The 24,019-nt window shown below is 42.2% G+C and overlaps 1 protein-coding gene across 2 annotated transcripts in view; it reads left to right on the top strand.

Moving 5' to 3' along the window:
- Positions 1–24,019, top strand: part of LOC137383850 (receptor-type tyrosine-protein phosphatase R-like) — a 79,606-nt gene that overhangs the window by 39,755 nt on the left and 15,832 nt on the right. For both annotated transcript variants that reach the window (XM_068057154.1, XM_068057155.1), the window contains exons 4-8: positions 8,944–9,121; positions 12,396–12,480; positions 16,519–16,598; positions 20,135–20,272; positions 22,617–22,727. In XM_068057154.1, coding sequence (XP_067913255.1) covers positions 8,944–9,121; positions 12,396–12,480; positions 16,519–16,598; positions 20,135–20,272; positions 22,617–22,727 — 592 coding nt within the window. The remainder of the gene's footprint in view (positions 1–8,943; positions 9,122–12,395; positions 12,481–16,518; positions 16,599–20,134; positions 20,273–22,616; positions 22,728–24,019) is intronic.

The raw sequence follows: 24,019 nt of genomic DNA, 5'->3' as shown, positions 1-24,019 counted from the left end.
GGCTAAGAAAAGACCGAATATAGATATAGGCCGCATAGACTTTAGGCTCTTATTAACCTTTTGCCCTTATCAGAACTTTACTTCAAAAGTTATTCCGCAGGGAACCAGGTAGATTCCTACTACCTAGGCATTAGGTAAATCAAGTGGAGGAGATTGAACACATACCCAGAATGGAACTTGCCCAATTGTATTCCATTAAGCTAAATGGAATAAAGAATTGGGCAGGCTTTGTTATTGGAGTGATTCCTCACAGATGGTTAAGACAAACATCCGCCCAAATGACTCGATTCTTAAAAGCATGTCTCTGCTGAATCGACAGTGAGGGGGGAAGAGAGAACAAAAAGAAAGAGTAATTAAGTATATAATGAGTGCTGGGAGGGGGGTTGGTGATTGACCATACCTGGGATGATTCACTTCTAAACTGTCTATGCCCAGCATTTTACCTGACGGATGTATATATTACAAGAGATTAATTAGTAGCATTATCACTTACATGGGTAACATTTCACAGTGTTTGTCTGATATCGCTATTCCTTCACTGTCACTGGGTCAAAATCCCGGAACTCCCTTGCTAACTGTGGGTGTACCTACACTAAAGACCAGCTTGGGTTTAAAATTGAAACCCGACGGGGGCCCGACCCGACCTGACCCGAATATCGCAGAAAATTTAATGATATCAAGCATGTTATTGTGCTTTACCTTGTCCAAATGGTAATACTTGTCATCTGTTCATCTGTTCCGGCAGCAGGCTATTCCTGCAGATGGAGTTGTGGGGAATCATGGGTGAGCCTGATTTCGTGAGTTCCTGGAGGCAGCACTCTCTAGCCTGACCCAACCTGAGCTCGAATGCTGGACTCGGAATATAGACCCGACTCGACCCGAACCCGACACATGTCGTTGGGTCTAGTCGGGTTCCGGTCGGGTAGCCAGGCTTTAGCCTACACAACATAGACTGCAGTGATTCAAGAAGGTGGCTCACCACCACCTTTTCAAGGGCAATTAGGAATGGGCAATAAATGCTGGCCGAGCCAGCGCCACCCACATCCCATGAAAGAGTAAAGAAAAAATTTCACATCACTGAGGTTAAACTAACTTGCCTGTAGTTACTGGGCTTGTCCTTGCACTTTGTTTTGAACATGGGTATAAATATTTGCAATTCTGAAGTTCACTGACACCACTCATCCAATCTAAGGAGGATTGGAAGATTATGGCCAGTGCCTCTGTAATTTCCACCCTTGCCTTCTCTCGATATCCTTGGATCCATCTCATCCGGTCCTGGTGACTTATCAACTTTAAGTGCAGCCAGCCTACTGAACCACCTTCTGCGAGATGCTTGAAGCCCCTGTGAGAGATTAAAGGCAGAAATTAGAACTGTAAAGGTAAGAATGTTATTCACATGATCAGATTTCACTTGTTGCTGACATCAAGTCAACATGTGTGAATGTTCTTCTGTTTAATTCTGTTACCAAGTAGTTGGGAGCCCCACAATGCCCCATCTCCAATGAGCTTGGCGAGTCTCCACTGACGCCCAGCGGCTCCTTCTCTGCAGCTGACAGTTGCAAAATGGCTGGAGGACCACCTCCAGTTCTTTGCCTGTCTTTCATGATCAGTCCCTCCTTACACAAGACCAAAGAAGAGATCAATGACTGAGAATAACGGCATGTATTGAATGGATGGATGGAGAACATTTTTTGAGTGTGAGCGTCAATGGTGGATGGACAGATCGGCATGTGAGGAAATGCACAAACAGAGAGATATGGGTGGACCTACGAGGTAAGTTAGTGTGAGGCGCGATATACTGGACTAAGCTTGAGAAGGCAGAGTGAGGGGGTTGGGATGACATAACAGGATGTAGGTGAATGTGCTGCTGTACTCGCCTTTCCTACCCTGCTTAGATCATTAAACTGCTTTCGACATTGAATCCATGAGTGTAGCACCACAGTCCTGCAGTTGACTGCATGGGCACCCTCCAGTTTCCCCTTTAAGCTTCTTCCTCCTGAAAGCAGGGAAGGATATCTCCCTGCAGACCCTTACAGCCAAGAAAGGGTCACTAATCCGAGGTGCAGCCTTTGAGCATCTGGAATGCATTCTGCCAATTCCTGCTGTTATCTACAGTATCCCTTTAAATGCTGGAGTTGAAATTGCTTCATTTGGGTCATCCGCACTCCTGCTCATGCTAGTTGGTCGAGAAACCTAGAAATGATATGGTACTGTAATGGCTGGGTTAAAAAGTCTTTGACAGACTTCATTCTGGGTTTCCTGTGCGTTACTGGACCCACCCCCTCCAAGCCACCAGCTCCCAGCCCTCTCTAGCCCTCTATTTCCCTTTGTAACTTCCTTCTCCCATCTGCACAATTTACTGTCTCTTTAATATATCTGAAAGAAATGAAATAGTTGCAGAAAATAATATTCTAAACCAACTGACTTTGTTAAAACAACTGTGGAATCAATTTTAAATTTGGGTGGGTTTCAGGTGGCAGTTAGGGGATGGGGACTGACGAAACATGCAAAACCCAGTCATTAGGGAACATTTAAGACACAGGCAATTTTATCTTCTAGGCCTCATTAAAATGCTTTGATCCACTTCACGTCTGTTGCTGCTGGTCTACAGAAAATCAGGCAGCCCTTGGCCATCCTTCTGTATAGGTGGATATGAGAAGGTGGTTCCGGGAGAATTTTGATAGACAGAGTGGGTGAGGGTAGAGGAATGCTAGGGAAAGGAAGCCTGTGACCTTTCTTGTGGGGCCTAGAAGAATATCTCTGCTTCTCCTCATCCCACAACGAAAAGTAAGAAACTTGTCTGTTTAGTTCTTTTCATCCTCCCAGGAGATTCTAACTCTCTTCAAGCAGATGGCAGATCCACAACAATTACCCTACTTCATTTATAGTTCACTATACTTGCAGAAAAGAAGTTCTAGATTTTCCTTTCCCAAGAGGATCAGGTCAGCATCTGCCTTGATTCAAGACCAGTTTCCAGGGAAAGAAGTCAGGCAGGACAATCAGTTGCTGAAATCCCCGCCAACAAGTGAAAGCCTGTCACAACCCCTGAGGAAAATGGGGCAGCAGAATCAGTGGTGGAAGGCAGGAAATAGGCTGGTTTGCCAAGCCCTACCTCCCCACCACCATGTGGTGAGCAGGAAAGAGGCAGTCATCCCACAGCGGGGAAGAAAATCGCAGGAAACAATGGTAGGCCTCACTACACCTTTTGCCATCACTTCCACCACTATCTTGTCTGATCTGGGAGAGGATGCAAGCAAACGTCTAGGCTGCTAAGTCAATCTTTAGAATTAGAACATTACAGCGCAGTACAGGCCCTTCGGCTCTCGATGTTGCGCCGACCTGTATGTATGACATTTCTCCATAATCAAGCCTCGAGGCTGCAGTGAGAATGATATCAAGTAACACTTTAGTGTGTTTTTTAAAATTTTGAAATCTGAAGATAGCCCACGCATTTACTTATTTCTCAAGCCTTTCATGTCAAATCGATCAAATGTAGTATTTTTTTTCTTATGCTGCAGACCGTCTCAAATGGAGAATAACAGAGACTTCACACAGTCCCAGCTAAAGCTTTGAAGTTTTTGCATTCTTTTTAGAATATTTTTTTCAAAAACACAATTACCTTCAGCACTCCAATGATGTGAAGCATATAAAATGTAAAATGAAGGTACTATAGACCAAGCCTTGTTGAATATAAACACACAAAAAAATTAGACCATGCCAGACTGTTATAACCTACAACCCCTCCAATAAACATCCAAAGTAATGCTTCTATAAATTAACCACCCACAGCTTACAGGAAGGCAAACATTGTGCTGACCACATCCCCTCACAGTGGTTGTGATGGAGACATTTTAACAGTCTGCTTTACTGTACTTCAGTAAAGGAGGCGAATTTCCATTGTGATGGATCCCCTGCCTTTGTGTTCTGAAAATGGGAAATACATTGTCAAATAAACATCTTCTATAATTGAAGTTGTTACAAGATTATCAGCAGACGTTCAGTCTTCAGGAAAACATGATGGCAGGGGAACAGGTCGGCAGCTCTTAATATATACAGTTTGACAGATATAGATGTACAATCCTTTTCTCACTGGTTACTGAGCTCTTGGGCAAAACTGTTCGGAAGAGTAAACTCAGACCTTGTGTGTTGGGAGGGGATACATAAAGGAAGCTGCAATTTCCAGCTAACACCACACCTCCCAAGCTGTAAAGACATAAAACAAACAGATATACGTTTACTTTGAAATGTAATAATTCTAACATGAAAGAAGCACAAAACTTCAGCTTTAACTGCTGCATGAGTTCCAGTGTAAGAGCAATGGATTCCATCGCAAACTCGTACTTGCATCACCAATGTGCAACATCTCATCTTGAAATGCATGGATACAAAAAAAAGTCTTCCATCCAAAGGGACTTGTTGGCTGTCAACAACTTGTAGCAAGAGGTTTACAGAGAACAGTAAATTAAATCCTTTTGAACAGATTGAAAATTTGTAGCTGTTCTAGTTGATTCCCATCATAAATTGTGGCCAGAATGGCTGGATAGTAATGTAGGACTTGGTTATTCCAGGTCACAGCCAAGTACTGAAGTTTCTGGGATGAACTTGTGAAGGAGGAGACTCAGCCTGTGTCTTTCAAGACTATTGATGGAAGGCTGGCTAGAGAGTCCAAATGCTGCAGTGTCCATGCTCTGGACAACCACTTAGTCCTCATGTACAGTCAGGTGTACTTGGTAACCAAGAAGTCAATGTGAGGCCCACCTGGGGGAGCAGCCTGGGATATTGACCCAGCATCCCAAAGACTTGGAGAGCCTCTAAGTTTGAAAGCACCTCCCTCTGTACAGGAGCACTTAAATGTTTCTTTAGGCAGGCATCTGGCATCTCAATATGGCCCTCGACTCAATCCAACTTTCCAGCTTCTTTGGCAAGGAAGTTGTAGGTCACCTCAGATGCACCCTTATCCCACTGAAGGCATGCCTCCTTCTAACCCTGTGAACTTTGACAAGGTCAGCAACAGAGGCCCTGTGTTGGGCATATCTTGGCACTTATACTGAGGGACATCAACCCACAGATTTCTTAGGCCTTTTTTTAACTACTGCACTGTTTTAATATTTTGCTGTGTCTTTTCGCTTTAGTATTTTGTTTCACTTGTAAATAAAATTGACCAAATAAATTTAGCTTGAATACAATGATCAGGTGATGTGTTATTTTCTACTTTCAAAAATTACGGTGGTTTATGGTGGGTATCCCACTTATTCTGTGGTAAGTGTTTTTTCACAATTAGGGGTAGTCAGTAGAAACTTGCTAGGGGGTCTGCGAAATAATCTCTCTAGTGGGCAAGAGAGGGAGAAAAACACAAATGGGAAAAGAGAGAAGGAAGAAGAACAAAGGCAATCCGCCTGCTTTGTATAAATTAACAGTACTTAGTGTTGGTCCCGCATAAGTTCACCCTTAGAGCTCCCGAATACTGGCCCTTCTTTGCGGTGATGGATGCCTCGGCTGCCGTGGTTTTCAGTGGTGAGTCTCATATTTGCTTCCAGCAGGAGGGGAGGGGAAATGGGAGGCCAGTTGCTGCTGTGATGCTAAGGCGTATTCAATTTGAAATCATGCACTGAGCATGTGCCATTATAATACTGCCTGGCCCGCTGAGTGTTTCCAGCATTTGCTGTTTATAAATATTTTTTGTTGGAGTTATTCTTGCAATTATGGAAAAGCTGTCAGTTTGACTTTTCCACCATATTACAATAATTTAAATTCCTTGCAGGATTAAATGAAATTGAAAAAGGGGGCTGGGTTTGCATAGGCCTGTAAAATACTCCTGAAAATGCCTCTTTTAAGTGGATACTCTAATAGAATTGGAGGAAAGGAAATTCATATGTTTATGGGAAGTTATTTTTTAAAACCTAAAATAAAACCCCCTTTGAGCCTGTTCAACTTATCAATGTGGTAAAACTGCCATTAATACTGATATGGCCAATAGCTATTTATATTGATGTGATCTTGAACTGATTGCCTGTTAAAGGTATACGGACCCAATCGTTACCACATTAAAAGCAGTTCCATTAGCATCCACTAGAATGTTAGTGGAGTCACAATTATCCTTTATCTCTGTTTTGTCTGGTCTGTCTCATCCAAGCCTACATCAGTGAAACAGTCCTCAAATTGCTACTCTCAGTAATTACCTGTTTTCTTAAAAGGCTTTATTATGCAGTGCTTTCGTATTGTATCGTATTATAATTTAGTGGTTTGAGAACCACTGCACTAACTCCTATACAATGGTAAATACTGTTACAACCAGATGAAAAAGAGGTTTAAGAGTTCCCTCTCAGCCTTTGCCTGGTTTAGCCGTAACAAGGTTTAATTTTTAAAAACACCGTGTTTTTATCTCCCCCTCAGTGAATCCTTGTTCACTGCTCCAATTGTGAGGCAAGGAAATCAATCAGACAGGTTTTCTTAGCTTTAAATGAGAAAGTGAAAGTTTATTCATCTTAAACTCTAATTCGGTTAACGACTACGAATACCCGACGTGACCACGCTAGCATGCATACGCGATAAACAGACACGCAGATAGAAACAGAAAAAGTCGAAAGAATAAAAGGGAAAAGTTTGAGGCAATAGCTGGGTTTCTAGTTACGGTCTTTTGAGTTCAATGTAGAGTCTTTAGTTGCTGATGAGTCTTGCCATTTTGTTGGGGCCCAGTGCAAGCTTTAGAACTTGTTTCAATGTAGAAGTCTTTTCTCTCTTGAGGTTTAAGTGACTTCAATGGATCCAGCGATTAGTGAGAGAGCGACTCTCTTCTTCCAAATTCAGTTGCAATCTACAGTCTGACCCAAGCTGTCCTGTGAGCAGTTCAAAACCAGACCTGGGCCAGCAGGTTAGTCATGTAACTCGCCGTTTAAACAAACTCCTGCATTTGTGGATTCTCCACCTTGGCAAACATCCTGGAATGCTGGCTCTCTTACACATTTAATGTCAGGTGATCAAAATCCGTTCGGGTTATTTGGATTAGGAAGCAATTCTTTTGTCTATCCAAGCACTGTCTCTTAGTATGCAAATGTTTTTCCAGCCAGTGCTGATCTCTTTAAACAAGTCATCTCTTCACTCCAGCAACAGTTTAAAATTAATGTTCATGTGACCAAATTAATATGCCTCATTCTTGACAGGTTGGGGGTCTTCATGACAATACAGACACAGATTTCAGTTTATAAGAGACTTGGCCTTCTTATGGAAAATACCATCTAATTCAAAGACTTAATTCAAGGGCAAAGCTTCTTATAGTGCTATTGTGACCGGGTAAAAATTCTGCTTGCTGCTTTCCTCTTGCCATGACCCCATCCCAAATAAGGCAAAATTTAAGTTCTCTGCAGTGCTGCAGGGGAGCCTATTCAGTAGGATTGACAGAATCGTGGAACAGCACACATACTGTAATGGTGGTCAATCTCTCTTACACTTCTGTTGCCATGCAATTTCTTTTCTGTATGTGGTCCAGTAAGGCATGTGCACGTGGTTTTGGTAGGTGTAGGTAATGCTGGTTGCAAGGAATGTGGGTCAATCTTGGCAAACTAACCCACCATTCCCTCCACTCCCATTCCCACATGGGAGCGATTTACCTAAGGTGGAATTGGGATGGTAGGTGGAAGAAGTGTCCATGCTCTTCCTGTGAAATTTAACATGGCAGCAATTGAGGGGTAGAAGACTGGCAGAGATTCATTCTGCCCCAACTCCCAGAACCTCCATTTCCAGCACACCTACTTCCATCTGAAAGAGGAACTGAAATTCTACTGCATGATCTCTGAGCCCATCCAATTATAATGAACATTCAAGTCTAAACCAATGGACGATAAAGAGGACAATGAGAAAAATGACAACTGCAGAGAAGGTGTGATTGGATTCATGTGTTACACAATCTGCCACTTGCTTTTTTTTGCAGTAGGCTGTTCCTTTGTGTCACTTGTATCACTTTTAAAATGCCACATTACTTCTGTTACAGTTGTTGACCTACCAGATACAATGAGACGCATATGTTATGTCATTTTGTTAGCGAACAAGTTCTAAGGATCTTCACGACCCCCAGTGACAGAGTAAACCTAAAACAAAGTAGGGAGAATTAATTTATTGAAAACTTAAAAGTATTACTGGCATAGTGCAGAGGTAATTGCGAGTTGGGAGTTCAAGTGCCTTGGTTAAATAATAAAAGATAGAGTAAAAAGCAAAATACTGCAGATGTGGAAATCAGAAAAAGAAACAAAGCACTGGAACCCCAGTTGGTAAGTCACTACTTGTGGAAGGAACAGACAAGTATGTGATTTAAATAGGGACCATTCTTTAGAACTGAAAGGCAGAGCTGTACTTCATCTAATAAACTGACCAAGGTGTGACCAAATGGAAAGAAGAATTATACCCTTCATTTGGATGTGTGCAATACAAAAGGAATAAACCAGATATTGGTAAGACCGTAGCCCTTGTCTTTGGTTCACACTACTAATTCCAGTCCCTAGCCACCTACTCCATCCCTCTCCCTGACAGCTGTCTGAGGCTGAACCAAAATGTTCACAAGCTATTTGACCCCGAGATGAGCCTCTAACCATACATTCACACCATCACTAAGACCGTCTATTGCCACCTCCTTTTGAGACCTTAATTCTTTTCCTATCTCCACAGCTGCTGCCTGGCCTGCTGTGTATTTCTAAATTTTTCTGTTTTTATTTCAAATATATGATGTAGTCCGAAAGATAGACAGTCTACATGACAAAGCAGAATTTCTCTGGGATTTTTCCTGCTCCACCAACTTAACTACAGCAAAAATCCAGCAGAAATCCTTTTTATGCACATAAGTAGTGAATCTGTCAAAGTTATGCCAGTGGACCAGGAGAAGCCCCAAGCAAATTCCAAGCATGACTCTTCAAGAAAACTTAATGCTTTTCTCTTGTGTTTCATAATATTTAGGAGAGGCTCGAATGTATCCCTTACATTGGATGTGAGTGCTTTGGGAAATATAGAACCCTTCAAATCTACCCCTCGAGAAATAACTCTACTGTACCTCAAAACCACCAGTTGTGTGCTGAACAAGGAGCAACTAAAGGAAGCCACAAATAATATACAAGCATTGGAAGCTGAATTTTCGGTAACGTATTTTCAAGTTATTAGTTGAAAAGCAGATTGCATCTAACAGCATTTCAATTTTTAATGCAATGATTGGTGTAGTACCACTTACCTGATGGTTACCGTACAAGGAATCTTAAGAGTTCAACAATATACCCTAGCAATAACACCCATTGGTTCTCATTGCTGATTGTATAGAGCATCATTTTGTTTCCATGGAAATGAAAACATGAACAACTGGCACACAGAAATGCCAAGAAATAATTCAAGCCAACAAAAGGAATTATATTTTTGAATGTAACCTTCATGAATGAGTTTATAGTGAATGAGAGTTCAACACCTGACTTTTCATCGCCAAGGCCCAAATTGATAACACTTAACTTCATTACTGAGTTTGTTTGGCCTGATCGCTGGCTTTGACAATTTTTAAAGCTGTGACCATCTTCTATACCTTTATAAACACAGCTAGCTGAAATTGTCTCACGTAAAGAAAGACTTGTATTTATATTGCACTTTTCATGACCTCAGGACGTTTTCAAACTTTGGAAGATCGGTGAAAATCTTAGTGAAATGACATGAATTAATCCCTGCAGAAATTCTATACATAATTCATAGCGGATTACTTTTCTAGAGTAAAAACATTGCTATTTTGGGAATTAGGAATAGGGAAATAATTGTGCATTTCTTTTTGCAAACCTGCAGAACAAGGCCCAAATTTTCAGGGCTGCACAAACCCACCCTCATATTGAGCTGTCATGCTTAGATGAGCCTTTTAACCCTCGCTGTATCCGAGTTTTGTGACATATCAGTTAGCTATAGCGTGATCTCAGTTTAGTCTCTCAGTGGAGACTTGAACCTGAGCAAAGGGCTAACATATCCAGCAGAGATTAAAGCAAAACAGAATCACTGACAATCAGTCTGTAATTAGCCCATAAACACAGCACTGGCACAGATTCTAATGTTTCCAAGTTAACATGCTTCTTATCCCACATTATCCAAATGCATCATTCTCACAAAATGGATAATTACAGTGGTTCATGGCTGAAACTTGTTAATTAGGATATCCATCACATGAACTCTTTAAAACTAAACCATAAATATAAAGCAAGTATAAAACAGTTGGAGTATCTAACCATATATGTCCCTACCCTTCTAAGATTTGCAAACAAGCTTCCCCACAGAAGTTAAACCATATATATACAATCCTGTTCCAATGCCATTTCCTATTTTTTCTTTTCTTTTAGCCACATGGGCATAATTAAAAACACACACATTGGGGCCCTTCAAAACACAAATGGGCTTGACCAAAGAAATGAGCAATGTCATGGATGTATTCGAACATCAGTCATTAACTGGTCTAATTATATTGTTCAAAGAGATCCTGCTGTGTGTTCTGATTATATGGTGGTCATGTTCTCATTGCTGTGATTATCTCTCCTCATTTTGATTTCTTCCTGTGCTCCATTTCGTAAACCTAAACCTAAACCAATGCAGTAAAATTATTAGCAGAGACCTGTATCCTACTACTGTGGTCACAGAATGATATATATGGTTCCTCATGATGGTGAAAACATGGGGAAGAAATGGTTCCATTCCTGAAAGCTATCACCTCCCATCTTGTTGAGTACAAAAATATCACCAAAATAAATGTGCTTAAAATTATTGAATTCAAGAAACAAAATTGCAGCAACTATTTTATAGAAGTTAATTTAGGTCAGTGCCCTAAGTAAATGTATACAGGGAACATCAGGCCAGTATACTGTAAATCTTTCTCTATTCTCAGCAACATAGCAACAGAATCTTATCAGTGTAGAGATACTCATGAGGTGGAGAATTTGAACAAAAACGCAGAAACATTTGAGTATCAGGACATGATGAATTCAAGTCTAACATTTAAGAAGTAGTTTTTATTTGACAGATATGATCAGAGCTGTCAGCACCAGGAACAAGATTAATGATCGAAAGGAAAATGACAAATTGCAACCCATTTAAACAGATGGAGCTATGTTTATTTTTAGTAGTCAAGTAGAACAAAATATGTTAAATATCCCAACCAATAGGAAAGAGCCTCATTAAAAATAAGCACAGCTTGACAGGCCTACATGTCCCTGTTTTTAGCACAGTTGCACATGTCTCTTTGTCTGGAGTACTGAACAATTGCTTGGCCAGACATTGGCTCCACCTATTGGCCATACTTGGTTATTCTATTACTTCCCTTTAGTCTTGGTCACCATTTCATAAAAGAAATCGAAGAACACTGAGGTTTGCCAGGATGCATACATGCGGTATTGTGTGATAGTGTCAGGTCACGGTGGTGGAAGCAGCTGTACTGCATAACATAAGGAATGAATGGTAAAGATTATGGAATTAATTAATTAAATGGAAACCGAGAGTGGGAAAGTGGAGAAATTAAATTAAATAGTGAATTTAGTGCTCAATGTGGCCACTTGCTCTTTTGCTCTTGACTGGTATCTTGAAGAATCACCGGTTATATTATCTGGAAATAAAATGGAATGATAGACAATATGCACACAGAAAGTTAAAAATGTTATGCGATTTCAACATTAAAGAAAAAATACTTTTCAGTAGAGATGAATGGGTTTCAGAGTCACACGCAAATAAATGGAGCATTAAAAATGATCTTAGTGACCCTACTTATTTATATCATCATCATCTGAGGGGAAATAGTATCACTGAATGGACACTCTGGATTGCTCATTACCAAATACAACTCTCAGTTCAATATTGTGTAAAGTACACATCACAACTGATGTTAAAGTATTAATTGCCTACCTCGATGCTGGTAAATGTATTGTGAAATTATATGGTCTCCTCAGAAAGATTTTGTTCTTCTCCCTCCAGCCACTTCTGGTAAAGATGCTAAATCCTGTTGGGGTTGGTGTCAGGTGTGACCTACCTATTGCTGGTCTTGCTGAGCCAGAGATCTAACCTCAGACTTGCCTGACATGTGCAGCACTGCACCAGATCACACAGTGCTTTTCTTACCTCTTAATGATTGTATATTTTGAGAATTAAGTTCCAAGTAGTGTACTGAGATTGCTGGGGGCCTGGAGAACAGAACTCCCAATCCTCCAATTACATCAGAGAACACTGTTTGATTTGGACACTTATAAATTTACTATACTTAATTTTTTTAGTCATTTAACCCAGCACAATTTTAACAATAGCATTTTTAGGAGCTATGTATTGTATTTGAATGTTTACATTTCACTTGGCCTCTAAACTCTACATTAATTCTGACCTCATTCTGACGTGTCCTTTGTCTTCTTCTTTAGAAAATTCCACCCAATTTTATTGAACCTGATGAATTGAATATTCCAGGCCATGCTTCTAAAAACAGATATAAAACTATTTTACCAAGTAAGTCTGATGTCTGAATACTATGTAACATCAACAATCTTAATGGGAAATTGGTGCAGTTTATGAACGCTTCCTTTCTGCAAACTTGTGGAGATGTGAATTTGAGTGAAAAATTTAATTGACTGATTGTGAAGGGCATTTATTACAACTTCATTTTAGTATTAACACTGTTAGGAAGATAAAGTGTGTGCACGTTTTGTTCTTTGAATGTGCTGTGTTTATAGCAAACCCAGATAGTCAGAATTTAGAAGTATGTCTATTGGACAATAAATTTACAAAAACTAAACAAATGGATTTCTTTTCTGTTTATTGAACGGAGTAATTAAAATTGAAAATAGCATATTGACTGATGAAAACAATTCAAAGATTTCTTCTTTATTAAAAACTAATAAGTTGTATTTAATAATTTTATCAAATAAGAAAGAGGCAGAGAAAAGAGGAAGAGAGAAAGGAGAGAAAGAGGGAGGGAGAAACAGAAAGGAAGAAAGAATTTATATTTTTATGGACCTCAGGGTATTCCAAAGTACTTCACAGGCAGAATGTAACTTTCAAAATGTAGTCACTGCAGCAATGTAGGAAATAAGCAGATTCATTGGTTATGCCACCTCGTTCGCTCATGAAGTAAACATGATGTTCAACATCCTTGATTTCAGTATCCACCATCACTGGTCAGAATATTACATTCAAATGTCTCATACACATTTCATGTTTTACGCAGTTAAGATTACAGAGGCAAAGCAGTGTGATGAATTTTATTCACTTAACTACAGTACTTGTAGTATACATCCACTCCCTCACCACTGGCATACCGTGGCTACAGTGTCCACTGTTTACAGGATGCAAAGCGTCAATGGCAGCACCTCCCAAAACCCTGGACTTGCACCACCTAGGAGGCAGCAGGTGCATAGAACTCCTTCCCTAACAGCATTGTGGGAGTACTTTCACCACTTGAACTGCAGCAGTTCAAGCAGGTGGCCCACAATCACCTTCTCATGGTTAACTAGGGATGAGCAGTAAATGCTGGTCTTGCCATCTTCGTTCATGTCACATGAATGAACTTAAAAAAAAAAAAGTTGACAATTGCTCACTGTTAAAATTATACCATAACTCAAGGCATCTTATCCAGGATAATATACATTTGCATTAAATTTGAAATAAAAGCGCTAAAAGGTTATGGAACACTCAATTAAAAAACTCACTATATAATTGAAGTAAAATTGAGGTCACCTGTACACATAGGCCTTAGGTGGGGCACTGTTGCTTACGGATGCAGAGAATTGAATAGTTGTTGCTTTGTCATATTTAAAGTCACACATCTAGAGCTGAATTTTGTGCGCATCCCGACGGCAGGTTTCGTGGCGAGGGGTGGGAGGAAGGGGGGGAACCAGAGAATTGGGGAAGAATCGCCTGCCACGGAACCCAATGCCAGGGATCCCGGTTCCGATTCTCCCGGGAGCGGGATAAGCCAACGATCGCCTTCCCGCCCAGAGGCCAAATAAGGACCTCTTACCGCCGCCGCTGGGATCTTACCAGCGGCGGGGGTGAAGGGCTGGGGCCTCTGCCATATGGAGATGACACCTTGGAAAACGAGGCACCCTCCCTGTGGGCCTGGGGGATGTCCCTCCTTTGTGGCCCACGGAGGACCCCCACCAGGAACAAATGCAGCCCCCAGGAACTGCCTCCCCCAGACCAACTGTACACCCCCCAGGGCCTTCTGGACTGGCCCCGGCGACCCTGCCTCACTTATCTGAGGTCCAAGGTTCCAGCACTGGGACCGGATCTGAGTCCTCTGCATTACCAGCAGCAACCTTTGCTCCCGGTGACGCTGCCAATACTGCTGAGCTGCCGGTCCTCTGACTGGGCCGCAGCTCTTGGGGGCGGGTTCTCCGTCCCTATTAAGTGTTTAAAAGGATGGGGATCCCATTATCTTAAACTTTGACCCCAAAAGACCGGAGGATCGCCCCGGGGGCCAGAAAAAATGAAGAGGTGGGATTTCCCTTGACTTTTTGGTCTGGTGCCGGGAGCCCCGCCTCCTGTATAAAATCCAGCCCCAAATGTCTTCCACATTTTGGTATTCATTTTGCTCTGTATATAACATTTATTATTTGTTTTTGTATTAATCTTTCTCTCGTTTTTACTTCTCATTACTTAAATTTTCAGCCTGAACAGTCACTGCTTTCATTTCAACTTGTGTTCCTTTTCTTCCCCAATACTGGCCATGCAAAGAAGTAATCATGCTAAGCAAATGAACAAAAAAACTAGATCTGGGTCAATGAGCACATAGGTAAAATGACATACGGGGAACTGTGAGCCAAATTAATACATCTATCAAACTTAGGCATGAACACACACAAATAAAATTACTGGGTACAGTAATCACATTAAATACATCAAAGTTGATCACAAGCACACACAAAAAATCAAAGCTGTTCCTACAAATCAAATTAACTAAATATCAGACCAGAGCACACGTGAAGGAAAAATAAATCAATCCTGGCCATGCGTATCAAATCAAATTGACTAAATACAGCGGATCCAGCAATATATATAAAAAACTATATACAGCTTGTTAAAATGTTTCAGAATTTTGAAAAAATAATAAACTTCAGATGAGGATGCATCAACTGGGAAGAAGTCTAATATGTAACAAATCATGTAATCACACAGTTATTTCTCCAAATGGCACTCAAATAACATTTTTATTTAAGCACAACATAGTCCCGGTTACCTTTGCTTTTAAATGCTCAGTGAAAAGTCATCGATCTGAGGCCAAATTCTACCTGGAGAACAGCACAATTCAATGTCTAATACCATGGGGCTGGATGTTATGGTGGGTGGACGGGAGCCGGCCTCCAACGTAAAAGTCGGTGGCGAACCCGCTTCCATCTCGCCTGGGATCCGTTCCGTATTTTACGGGTCCCCAGGCTTTAATTGTTCCGAGGCAGGACTTCCACCCACTTGAGGAAGGAAGTCCTGCCTCATTGAGCTGCCGGCCAATCAGCGGGCCGGCAGTTCTTAGTCCCAGGAGCGTCATCGGGAGCGGTGGCCACTGCTGGGACTGCAGCCCAGCACGCACAGAAGATGCCTGGGAAGAGCCAGGAAGGCCCATACATAAGCTGTAGAATTTAAGCTCCATAGCATGCGGGAAAACCCTGACTTCCAGGTTTCCTCCATGCTACTAGGTGCCTCTCCACTCCCCCCTCCACCCCCACTCCTTGGGGATGAAAAAGTTAAAAATCCTTGCCAGGTCATCCAATAGCAGCCAAATTAGATTATTTTAATGGGGGGAAATTTCTGTCTGCTTAGCACTGGCCAAAGACATTCCAGGCTGATTCTGATTTCACTTAGGCCACTTTGTTAACTACATCCCCAATACGTGATTTTATTTGCTACTGACCATATTTGCTCTGCACATCTGCAATTACAATGCTACACAGTAACTTCATCCAACTAGGAATCCAGTGCAGACAGCAAGTTTATTTTTATTCTTTCATGGGATGTAGGCATCACTGGCAAGGCCAGCAATTGTATCCCATCCCTAATTGTCCATGGCTTGTTAGGCCATTTCAGAGGGTAGTTATGAGTCAACCACGTTGCTGTGGGTCTCGAGTCACAGGTAGGCCAGACCAGGTCAGGACAGCAGATTTCCTTCCCTAAAGGACATTAGTGAACCAGATGGGTTTTTATGACGATTGATGATAGTTTCATAGCACCATTACTGAGATGAACTTTCAATTCTAGATATTCATTATTTAATTGTACTTAAATTCCACCAGCTGCCATGGTGGGATTTGAACCTGTGACCCTGAGGCATTACTCTAGGCCTCTGGATGACTAGTTCAGTGACATTACCACTACGCCATCGTCTCCCCTAAGTGACAGCTCTACTCCCAGAGGTAATAGGTATTCCTCTCCACTGCATCCAGTCAGATTTCTGAAAGGCTTCACATTGGATGATTTTTTAGATTTTGGCTCAGCAGTTATTGCAATGTTAGGTGTCTTGAGGATGCTTATTAAAATTGTTTTACCCCTTTTTAGACCCACAGACCCGAGTCTGCCTCACATCGGGGAATCATGCTAATCACCTGAGCTCCTATATTAATGCTAACTACATTAGGGTAAGATGCCTTTCTTTTCATGGTACTAGCAAAATAGAAAATTGCTTCCGTCCGTGATTTTGGCTCCGTTTTACTGAGCTCAACATTAATTTTGCACATGGGGCTGAATTTTTCTGGCCCATTAGGGTTGGGCTGGAAGCTGGGTGGGCTGGACAATGAGATATTTTGAAGGGCAGCCTGTTGAATAGGCAAATTAACTTCAATTTTACCAGGATTTACTGATTTTTCCAGAAGTGCACGGGAACCATGGGCTTCTGAGCCTCACCGGGTATAAGGAGGCAGTGAGCTAGCGGGAGGTCAGTTCTGGCTGCATTCGACAGCTAGCGTGACTTTTCAGGGAACAGTACAGGCGTTGGCACTGTCATTCGGGAGAAGGGGAAAGTTGCCAGAATTACAGGGTCATACCACTAGAGTGCCATTTTGGAACTGGCACTTGTGTGCATAAAGCAGGCATTGTAAGAGGCCCTGCAGACTGCGCGAATCTACATGCCATGGGCCTCATTCACTCAGATTCTGGTTCCTCCAGTGAGGAGGAGCATCTGAGACTGAGTATGTATTTTGATTGATGTGGGTTTGATTGTATTATTCTGTCCATTGATCAGTGTTCATTGTGTTTGATTGTTTAAGCCTAGTTGCAACTGAAACTAAAAGACAGGGTTAGAATGTTCGGCAAAACAGTGACTGTTCTGAGAAGGCATTGTAATGAGATCTTGCAAATGCTAAGATGTTTTGAAGTACTGTAAATAAACCAGTTGGTGATTTAGTACAAGTGTGATATCTGCATTGCTCTGAGATAAATCAAATATATGAATAAATCCAGCAAACCGGCATAAACATAACAGAGAGAGCTGCAGCCATCAGCAACAGGGCAGCAACAACCAGGGAGACAGCAGGAGCACCAGCCTCGGTGTGGGGTCGCGGCGGGGTGACCAGAGGAGAAGGATGCAGAGGGGCATGCACCCAGCCTCCTGTGTAAAGAAGAGCTCACCGCCACAGAGGGTCTACCATCCAAGGCTCAGATATCTTCAAATATCAGAGCAGCAGTGCCGCCTAAGTCTCTGCCTCTCCAGGGAGACCATCACACAGGTATGTTCCGTAATGGAGGATAAGCTGAGCCATTGGGAAATGATGGCAACCATATGCCAGTGCCGCTGAATTTCTACATCTCAGGATCATTCCAGCGATCCACTGGAGATATGCGTGGGATCTCGCAGCCTGCGGTTTATCGCTACGTCAAGATGGTTACCAATGCCATTTTCAAGAAGGCCAGCCAATGTACGCTTTCATACTGATGCGGACAGCCAGGGTGAGAGGGCTGTAGGATTCGGGGCCATCGCTGGATTCTACCAGGTACAGGGTGTCTTCGACTGCATGCATGTTGCCATCAGGGCTACCACAGATCAGACAACAGCCTTCATTAACAGGAGGAGCTTCCACTCTCTCAATCTGCAACTGTTCTATGACCACCACACGCTTTCTTGCAGGTGTGCGCACAGGTCCAGGGAAGCAGCCATGACACCTACATACTAAGGCAGTCCCAGGTTCTAGACCTTTTCTGGTCCCCCATGCACCTTCAAGGATGGATACTGGGTGACAAGGACTACCCATTGAAGACATGGCTACTGACACCTGAGGAACCCCTCACCAGATTGTTAACTACTTCCCCAATACGTGATTTTATTTGCTACTGACCATATTTGCTCTGCACATCTGCAATTACAATGCTACACAGTAACTTCATCCAACTAGGAATCCAGTGCAGACACCAAGTTTATTTTTATTCTTTCATGGGATGTAGGCATCACTGGCAAGGCCAGCAATTGTATCCCATCCCTGATTGTCCATGGCTTGTTAGGCCATTTCAGAGGGTAGTTATGAGTCAACCACGTTGCTGTGGGTCTGGAGTCACAGGTAGGCGAGACCAGGTCAGGACAGCAGATTTCCTTCCCTAAAGGACATTAGTGAACCAGATGGGTTTTTATGACGATTAATGATAGTTTCATAGCACCATTACTGAGATGAACTTTCAATTCTAGATATTCATTATTTAATTGTGATCCCCGATCTACTCACGAGCAGATATCCACTGATGTGAGAGTATCTGCACTGGTGGAGGGTGCAAGGGAATGATGTGACCTTGTGTCCTCTGAGGCTCCCTCCTCAAAGGAGGAGGACACTGTCCCCCGCCAGTCCCAGGAGCTGTCTGCTCTTGCCTATGACCTATGTGGGAGAGGAGATTAATTAGAGGGTGATGCGTATTCCATCACTCCCTTCAGATTGTTCCTAGTGTGGAGCTCCATGTGACCTGTGGTGGACACATTGCAATACGCCTTGTGTTCGCCAGAGGTTCTCTTGTGCCCATCCACACAGCCACTCACTCTATCATGTCTCCACTCCTCCTGTCTTGCCATCAGCAATGGAACAGCCCCTATGCTGTCCTCTAAATTCTAGTGCCTCCTGTTCCATGATTGCAAGGAACGGAACGCCACAGCTGCAATGTGTGGTGCACTCACCTTGGCAGATAGCATGAGGTCATTCAACTGCTTGCAGCACTGCAGCCAGTTTCTAGGGATGACCCCCATGGCTGCTGACCTCTCTGCGATCTCCGTCCAGGCTTGCTTGGTCTGGCGGGCAGGTCTCCTCCTCCTCCTGTCATGTGGGAAGAGGATTTCCCGCCTTGCTTGAGCATCCTGGAAGAGAACCTACAGAGAGGCATCGTTAAACTGTGAGGCCTCCTGGGATCTTGCTTGTTCCACTGGTCTTCCTCTCAGGCTTCTTTATGGCTGGATCAATTTAAGATTGCTGTCGGCCCTTTAAATATGGCACTAGCACTTCCAGTGACATGACCTCATAACGTCACCGATGCCTTACTGGACACTTCCTCCACTGGCCTGCAGTTAATTGACTGTCCTGCACCGAATACCAGTTCCCAGCCCGCCCTTCGACCATTGGCAGTGGCTCCCATTTCTGATCCTGGTGATAGGGCATCGGGATTTGCTGAAAAAATTCAGCCAATGATCTGTCCTTTGGACAAGCACTGAACAAGTTCTGAATTGTTAGCCATCTTTTTCAAATCAGTAATAAGTAGGTATTGTTACCTATTTTTAACTTGCTCAGCTAATTTAATGTTACCATTTAGACACTGCCTTGATCATGCATCCTGTTTGTTCTATGATCTGTCTGTGACCCTTCTAAGGCTGCAACTTACTCTTCCCATTTCCAATGTCCCAGGATACCATCCCTAATTTAAAGGCAAACATCCATTTTTTTTTAATTGCTTCTTCCTATAGATTTGTTTTCTAAACTAGATATATAAGGAATTCATTTTATGCATGATGATTTGTACTTGCATTTCAATTCACTCCAGTACATTCCTACTTGTTTTACTGGATTATTGTGTTATTGTGAGCTTTGACCTTCTGTCTTTCCCAATAGGCTTTCAACCTCTTGAGCAAACTGGATAGAGTTTCATGCACGTGAACCTATTATTATATGGTATCTGGGTATGATCATCTTTGTTTATTTCTTTCACACAGGGATATGAAGGAAAGGAGAAAGCATACATTGCTACCCAGGGCCCCATGATAAATACAGTAAATGACTTCTGGGAGATGGTTTGGCAAGAGGATTGTCCAATAATTGTAATGATTACAAAGCTAAAAGAGAAGAATGAGGTATATTAATATGACAGCTCCTTTACTCCATTCCACATTTAAAGCAATAATCGAATTATGAGATTTATGTCAGTAGTGAGATGATTTTCATGTGGAACACTGGTTTTAATATTTTGGAAAAGATTTTTTTATTCGTTCATGGGATGTGAGCATCGCTGGCAAGGCCAACATTTGTTACCCATCCCTAACTGCCCTTGTGAAGGTGGAGGTGAACCACCTTCTTGAACTGCTGCAGTCCATGTGCTGTTGGTATGCCCATAGTGATGTTAAGGAGGGAGTTCCAGGATTTTGACCCAGCAACAGTGAAGGAACGATGATATAGTTCCAAGTCAGGATGGTGTGTCTTGGAGGGGAAGTTGCAGGTGGTGGTGTTCTCAGGCATCTGCTGCGCTTATCCTTATAGGTGGTAGAGGTCGCAGGTTTGGAAGGAGCTGTCGAAAGAGCCTTGGTGAGTTGCTGCAGTGCATCTTGTACACACTGCTGCCTCTGTGCATCAGTGGTGGAGGGAGTGAATGTTTAAGGTGGTGGATGGGATGCCAATCGAGCGGGCTGCTTTGTCTTGGATGGTGTCGAGCTTCTTGAGTGCTGTTGGAGCTGCACTCATCCAGGCAAATGGAGAGTATTCCATCACACTCCTGACTTGTGCCTTGTAGATGGTGGACAGGCTTTGGGACATCAGAAGGTGAGTTACTCACCACAGACCTGCTTTTGTAGTCACACTATTTATGTGGCTGGTCCAGATTATTTTATTTTTTTTAACTTATTTTTTTATTTAGAGATACAGCACTGAAACAGGCCCTTCGGCCCACCGAGTCTGTGCCGACCATCAACCACCCATTTATACTAATCCTACACTAATTCCATATTCCTACCACATCCCCACCTGTCCCTATATTTCCCTACCACCTACCTATACTAGGGGCAATTTATAATGGCCAATTTACCTATCAACCTGCAAGTCTTTGGCATGTGGGAGGAAACCGGAGCACCCGGAGGAAACCCACGCAGACACAGGAAGAACTTGCAAACTCCACACAGGCAGTACCCAGAATTGAACCCGGGTCGCTGGAGCTGTGAGGCTGCGGTGCTAACCACTGTGCCGCCATTAGTTTCTGGTCAATGGTAACTTCCAGGATGTGAAGGGTGAGGGATTCAGCGATGGTGATTCTGTTGAATGTCAAGGGGAGATGGTTAGATTCTCTCTTGTTGGAGATTGTCATTGCCTGTCACTTGTGTGACACAAATGTGAATTGACACTTGTCAGCCCAAGCCTGAGTGTTGTCCAGGTCTTGCTGTATGCAGACACAGACTGCTTCAGTATCTGAGGACTAAAGAATGCTACTGAACACTCTACAATCATCAGCGAATATCCCCACTTTTGACCTTATGATGGAGGGAAGGTCATTGATGAAGCAGTTGAATATGGATGGGCCTAGGACACTACCCTGAGAAATCTTGCAGCAATGTCCTGGAGCCGAAATGATTGGCATCCAACAACCATACCCATCTTCCTTTGTGCTAGTTACGACACCAACCAAGTTGAGTGATGGAGAATTTTCCTTCCACAATCAAACTCAAATTACGTGGGATTGTGGTAGAAATAGTGGGAAAATGGGGTGGTGAGGTCTACCACCTGCTTACCATCCCTATTTAGGCTTTCTCTCACCCAGACCACCACCTTCAAATAATGATGAGGGTGGGATGAGATCCTGGTCCTGGTAGATTTCAAGTGTATTTGTTGCCACCACTTTCTGGGAGATATCATGGGCAGCAGTGGCAAAGACTGTACAATGCCTCTATGAAGGGAAGGGTTCTTTCAGACGCCTCTTCCTTCCTACATTCTGTCCTTGGTCTCTGTTGAGGATTTAGTGAGTCTTGGTTTGGAACTTTTGGGAGGTTTCAACCGCTTTGAGGCTCTTTTCTCCTGGATCTTGTACCGTTGCAGCTGAAACTCCCTTCAATACTGCTTGAATTTCCTCCTATGCACTGGTAGGCTACCACTTGAGGGCAGGAATCCCATTGTGCATACAGGAAAATGGCTCCACTGGAGTGGAGACAGATGGTCAGGTCCAGCCTTGAAAATGATAATCCCCCTCTTATTGTACAAAAGATGTTAATTAAACAAATGACCTTAATAAATAAGGTCATAGTAGATAGCTGTAATAAGATATTAACTAAAGCACTGATGTGATTTTGAAGTGTCTTTTTACTTACTTTATGTGCACTATTATAATTTTAAAAATCTTATAACTGAAACTGCTGAGAAAGTTTAATCAGTGCTCTTAATATTATCAAAATGCAAGTTCTTTCCTTCCTTCTTACACTAGGTTTCTTGTATTTTCAGAAATGTGTTGTATACTGGCCAGAAAAACGAGACTTCTTTGGCAGGTTTGAAATTGTTGTGAATGATCTAAAGGAATGTGATGGATACACTATTCTGGATCTAAGCATTAAGGTACTGAACAATTAGTACAATTTGCACAAGCAAAGTATAGCAGTTGAAATCCAATGTCAGTTAATTAGGAGCTGGTACATTTTGGTTAAAAAAAGGAGAATTTGCTGTCAAAATAACAGTGAGGCTCTGGTATTTATGCACAAATGATACAGCAACTTCAGACAGGGGGCAGATGCACGGTTAAATATGGATTCCAAAAGTTCCTGTACACATTATGTTGCTCCACTGGTAGTGTTGCAAAGCAACATCTCTCTGCCTGTCTCACCATTTGAAATGCATAAAATGGCATGAAGTTGCTGTACTTGCGCAGTAAATACAAACTAAACTTGCCACTGAAAGTTAAGTCTTGTCACCTCAACTTTAAATACCCTTCTAATGATGTGATAAATATTAGTTACTGCCAATCAACCTCTCTGACACTGAAAGTTAGCTATTACAAGTGTAGAGTCTCATTCCTTCAGGTGTTAATTGTTGTTGGAGATTTTAAAAGTGTAAGATTTTACTTTTATTTTACTTTTCCCTTCTGTCTTTTTTTCTCACTCTCTTAATCTAATCTTCCTTTCCCTCACTTTATTTGTCTTTCTGTACCTTATTTGACATTAAATTCACTCACTCCAATTTATGCTTCCTTCTCCATTCTTGTGCGTTAATTTCAAATCATTCAATCTGATTGGTTAAGGAAATATACAGTTGCTTTCCCTGTTCACTAAGTCCCAAAAGCCCAGTTTCCATCATTGCAAATTCATCAGCTCTCAATTTAGGAAACTTGCTGCAAAAAATTGTAAAAACCTTGATCATGCAAGGGCAGGTTTAACTAATGACAGATGCAACAGCAAGTTATGGCCCACTGATTATATCTTGAATGGCAGACTGGATGATGGGGAAGAGCAGAGCACCTTGGGATTACAGCTCACAAAACATGAAAAGCAGAATCATTTTATGGCCTTATTCATTTGAGGTATTGGAGTATTGGGTTTTATGGCAAGAGGTACACCATATAAAAGTCGAGGTATAATGGTGATTCTGAATAAAACCTTAGTCAGACCCATTGTTAGAAGTTTATGTGCAGTTTTGGGCACCATACGATAGGAAGGATGTTGAGGCAATAGGGAGAATGCAATGCAGATTCACTAGGTCACTGCCTGGTATGAGGAAATGCAGATATGAAGAAAAGTGGGAGAAACTGGGGCTGTATTAATTAGAAAGTGATTACAGCGTGAATCATGAAATGATAGAACAGGGCAGATAGAAACAGTTTCCAATAATTGAGGGGTTTAACACAAAAGGAGATA

This window comes from Heterodontus francisci, chromosome 25 (genome assembly GCF_036365525.1).
Source record: "Heterodontus francisci isolate sHetFra1 chromosome 25, sHetFra1.hap1, whole genome shotgun sequence".
Classification (NCBI taxonomy): domain Eukaryota; kingdom Metazoa; phylum Chordata; class Chondrichthyes; order Heterodontiformes; family Heterodontidae; genus Heterodontus; species Heterodontus francisci.
The sequence above is the reverse complement of the archived record's forward strand: the minus strand, read 5'-3'. Positions and strand labels throughout refer to the sequence as shown.